The sequence below is a fragment of the Tupaia chinensis genome, unplaced genomic scaffold (genome assembly GCF_000334495.1).
Source record: "Tupaia chinensis unplaced genomic scaffold, TupChi_1.0 Scaffold000628_1, whole genome shotgun sequence".
Lineage (NCBI taxonomy): Eukaryota > Metazoa > Chordata > Mammalia > Scandentia > Tupaiidae > Tupaia > Tupaia belangeri.
Window position 1 is genome coordinate 2,297,317 of NW_006160148.1, and position 4,617 is coordinate 2,301,933.

Sequence of the window (4,617 nt, forward strand, 5' to 3'; positions counted from 1 at the left end):
CCTGGGGGGTGATTTCTCGCTTTCTGTCTCTATGTCTCTCTCTGTCTGGCGAGCGCACGCGCCCTATAGTGAAAAAAAAAAAACCTCTCAAAAAAAAAAACAAAAAACGGTGTTGGTCCAGAGCTCCCTAAGTGCCCCGGGCCTGCTCAGAACCAGACAGGCTGTAGCTGAGAAAGGCCTGGGCCCTATTCATGCGAGCAGGTCCTGAGCCCAGGACTGGGGGTTCGGAGGGGAGGGGGGCTCCGAGGAGGCAGCGGCTCCTGCCCCTCCCCCCAGGCACACAGCCCTAGTGTGGCTTTGGGGCGGGGGAGGTGGAGAGACAGAGGAGGCCTGTGCTCCAGGTGGGGCTCTGGGCAACAGCTTCCTGTGTGGCTCCAGGCTGGGGGCCTAGCCCGCCTCACGACAGAGAAGCCTTTCAAATGCCTGGGTTCTGTTGGGTGTGGAGGGCTGGGCATGGGGGCCACTCAGGTGAGGGGTGCCTGAGAGCGTGTGGCAAGGCTCTGGGAGCGCAGGCGTGTGCGCCTCTAAGCGAGACAGGCCTCGGAGACCTCGGGTCCTGCCACCTCCTCCCACTTTGCAGATGGGGAAATCGAGGCCCAGAGAAGGGCAAGGAGGCGTTTGAGGACTCCAGGGGCAACCCAGGGCTCCTGCCTCCCAGTCCGACCGTGGACAAGGGGCTGGTGTGAGGCCAAGCGTGTGAGCGTGTCCGTGTGTGGCTGTGTGAGCACCGGCTACCCCAGCACGTGGTGGTGGTCCACACGTGGCAGACTTGTGAGTGTGGGTGTAAGGTGCTGGGACCACGGGGGCAGCTGCCTTAGCCCCCACGTGCAGAGAGCCCTCACGTGCTGCCCTAGGACCCACCCTGGGGATACGCTGCCCAGCGCCACCTTCTGCCTCATCCCGGGCCGCCGTCCTGGTGCCGGGCGCTTCCTCCAAGCCCTGCAGGTATGACCCCGCCTGGGCCCCTGCCTTCTGTCTCCCCACGCTCTGGGCCATAGCAAGGGGAGCAACTGCCCATTTCTTTGCTCTGGAGCTCAGATGTGCCCACAGCCACGTTCACTGCCCGCTCTGCACAACCATGCCTGCCTCTCCCCCACGAAAACCAGTTTCCTCTCCTCTTCACCCCTGCCACTGACCAAAGCAGCAGCTGACCACAACTGGGGAGGGTGGGGGTGCGCACGTGCTGGGGCACGGGGCTCCCCAGTGACCACCCTGCCCTTCAGGCAGGCTGCATCCCTGTGCTTCTCAGCCCCCGCTGGGAGCTGCCCTTCTCCGAGGTCATCGACTGGACCAAGGCGGCCATTGTCGCTGATGAGAGGCTCCCACTCCAGGTAGCTCGGGGTCCTCCCATGGGTGGGGACGAACGCTGGACACGGGAGGGAGCTCAGGGGCCCGGTTCCCTGCTGGCTCGTCTGCACTTCTAGCCCCTCTGTGTAGACCGATAAGTCTGTACCAAGCCTCCCCTCTGGGACTCCCGCAGGGACTGGACAGAGGTAAAGACTCTCGAGGGTTCTGAGAGCCACCCTGAGTCTCTTTAGCCTCAGTTCTCCCATCTCTGCAATGGGATACATTAGAACAGATGACCTGCACAGGCCCGACTTCAGTGGTCTGCTTAACCAAGCTAAGGGACAGCTGCCCCAAGCCCCAAGTCAGAGAGCCTCCATGGGACTTTGGGGAGGGGACAAAGGACAAGGAGCTTCCACTGAGGAAACTGATCTTGCCCAGCTCTGCAAAACATGTGTGAGCCTGCCAGGGAGCCCCGGAGAAGAGAGAATGGGGTAAGGGGTTAATGACACCTACCATGGGGACAGCAGATGGCCTAGTGGTTATGTCTCTGGACTCCCACATGGCCGACTGTGGTTCGAGTCCCAGACTCGGTGACTTGAAAATCATGCTGGATGGAGCCAGCAGGTGGCATGGTGGTTAAGAGTGCTGGACTCCCATGTGGCCAACCATGGTTCGAGTCCTGAACCTGGTGACTTGCTTCCTCACCTCTCCTTCCTCTCTCTCACTCTGTCCCTCCTTGGTCAAATTAAAATAAATAAATAAAGTAAAAAAAAAAAAAAAGGAAAATTATGCTGGACGTGTGTGGGTGCACGCCTAAGATCCTCAGAAGAATGGAGGAGAAGGGATGGCAGCGTGGCCATCGCCCTCCCTCCCGAGGTCATTTCTCACTTTCCCTCTCACTGTGACTCTCTCTGGCAAGTGTATGCATCCCTAGACCAAAAAAAAAAAAAAAAAAAAAACCTCTTAAAATAATAATAATAATAATAGCTACCATTAAGGGGCACCCCGTGGCATGGTGCTTAAGGTGGCTGGATCCCCACATGGCCAACTGAGCAGTTCAGGTCCTGGACCTGGCAGCTTGAAAAACACTCCAGACTTGTGTGTGTAAGTACCAAAGTTTCAACAGAGGAGAGGAACGGAGGAGAAGGGGTGCTTCCTGGACGCACCGCGCTGGGGTGCTTTCTCACTTTCCCTCTCCTTTGTTCTCTCTGGCAAGCACACATGCCCTCTGGCAAAATTTTAAATAATAATAATTATCATTTATTTACTGAGCCTCTGTAATGTTGCAATCAGTCATTACTTGTCATCTTACTTAGCCTTGACACCCTTCCTACGAGGAATGCTATTTCCTCATCCGGGTGCGGCCACAGATTCAGAGAGGTCAGGTAGTTTGACTCCGTCACGTGGTTACTAAGTAGCATACCAATATGTGGCTGTGTGTCTACTGAACTTTTTTTTAATTTTTAATTTGTTATAGAATGCACGTGCTCACTGCAGAAAGACAGAGAAAGAGAGGGAGAACACACACACACACACCCCCAGGGAGGATGGCCACACTATAATCCCTTCCCCGTAGTTCTCGTCTCGGGATTTTAGGCACAAACACACGTTCCCAGCATGTTTTCCAAGTCACCAGGTTGGGACTCGAACCGTGCAGTGGGCCATGTAAGATCCAGCCGCCTTAACCTCCATGCCATCTGCCGGCCCCTCTTCTGGACTCTTGAGTGCAATGTAAGCTGGGACTTGGCCCAGGGTAGCTGCTATTAATCCACTTAGAGGGACCAGCACAGGGGGTAATGGCTGGGCTGCTGGACCCGCACATAGTCCACCATGGTTTGAGTCCTGGACCCTGGGGCTTAAACTCTGGGCGCATGTGTGTGTGTACCCAAAATCTCCAGAGAAAAATGGAGAAGGGATTGTGGCATGGCCATCCCCCAGGGGGTTATTTCTCACTTTCTGTCTCTCTGTCTGTCTCTCCAGCGAATGCATGCGCCCTATAGCAAAATATCTCTCTGAAAAAAAAAAATAAGTCCACTTGGAGAGGCATGGGGAGAGGGCTTCTGGCTCCAAAGTCTCATTTATTTATTTATGTATGTATCTATCTACTTCAATTTGACCAGAAGGGGGGAGGAGAGAAAGTGGGAGAGCGGCAAGTTGCCCGGTCTGGGACTCAAACCCGGTTGGCCATGTGGGAGTCCAGCGCCCTTAACCACCACGCCACCTGCCGCCCGCTGGTTCCACACCTCTCACGCAGCCGCTCCCAGGGCTCTGGGCCTGATGCGGTGCTGGGCCTCCTCCCCTGCGCCCAGGTCCTGGCTGCCCTGCAGGAGATGCCCCCGGCACGGGTCCTCGCCCTGCGCCAGCAGACGCAGTTCCTGTGGGGCGCCTACTTCTCCTCAGTGGAGAAGGTGGTCCTGACCACTCTGGAGGTGAGGCAGCCCTGGCCCTTCCTCTGGCTCCATCTGGGTCCCTTCTCCAACTCCAGTCCTGGGACCCTCTCTCCCTGTGTTGGGGCTCCCCTTGAAGATGCTCTGGGAAGTGAGGTCGTGAGAAACTGCTCCAGGCTTGCCTTGGTTTCCGTCGCAGAGGGCACGGCTGTGGCAGATGGGGGTCCAAGCATGCGCCAGCCCAGGGGACGGAGGGAGGCGGGGAGCCCGCCTGCCGCCAGCTGCACCTTCAGTTCCGCAGCCTCTCTGCTCCGGGTCTGCGGGCAGAGCCTGAAGGGGGCGCTCAGGGCTGGGCCTGGTCCTGGCAGCCGCAGGCCCTGCCCACAGGTTCGGAGGCCCCGGGGCAGGGGTCCCTCTCTGCACAGCCCCGTCTTGCTTCCCAGGTCCTTCGCTCCCGGCTGGCTGGCGCACCAGCTCACCCCTGGCAGCTGTGGAACAGCCCCCCGGGGGCGCTCCTGGCCCTGTCCACCTTTTCCACCCGTCCCCAGGACTTCCCCTTCTACCATCTGCAGCAGGGTGCGTCCCAAGCTGCCCTCGCCTCACCCATAGGAGTCCCGCCAAGGCCCTCCCCAAGCCCTCCTGGCTCCCGGGAGGGCCCCACTCAGGTCTGTGTCTCGTTCCCCAGGCTCCCGCCCTGAGGGCAGATTCAGCGCCCTGGTGTGGGTGGGGGCCCCCGGCCAGCCCCCCGTGAAGCTCATCCAGGCGGTGGCAGGCTCTCGGCACTGTGCCCAGGTGTGCCCCCTCCCAGTCCTGGGGCCCTGGGCGGGGCGGGCGGCAGGGAGTGGCCCGTGGCAGGACAGGGCTGAGTAAGACCTCAGACCCACCAAGCCCTCCACCCACACACCTGCCAGCAGTTTCTCCCCTTGCTGCTCCAGCCCTCGGA

The 4,617-nt window shown here is 59.2% G+C and overlaps 1 protein-coding gene across 1 annotated transcript in view; it reads left to right on the forward strand.

Annotated features, from left to right (window-relative positions):
• Window positions 1-4,617, forward strand: part of EXTL1 (exostosin like glycosyltransferase 1) — a 22,058-nt gene that overhangs the window by 11,464 nt on the left and 5,977 nt on the right. The window contains exons 5-9 of the mRNA XM_006159475.2: window positions 855-945; window positions 1,224-1,331; window positions 3,597-3,716; window positions 4,118-4,250; window positions 4,360-4,466. Coding sequence (XP_006159537.1) covers window positions 855-945; window positions 1,224-1,331; window positions 3,597-3,716; window positions 4,118-4,250; window positions 4,360-4,466 — 559 coding nt within the window. The remainder of the gene's footprint in view (window positions 1-854; window positions 946-1,223; window positions 1,332-3,596; window positions 3,717-4,117; window positions 4,251-4,359; window positions 4,467-4,617) is intronic.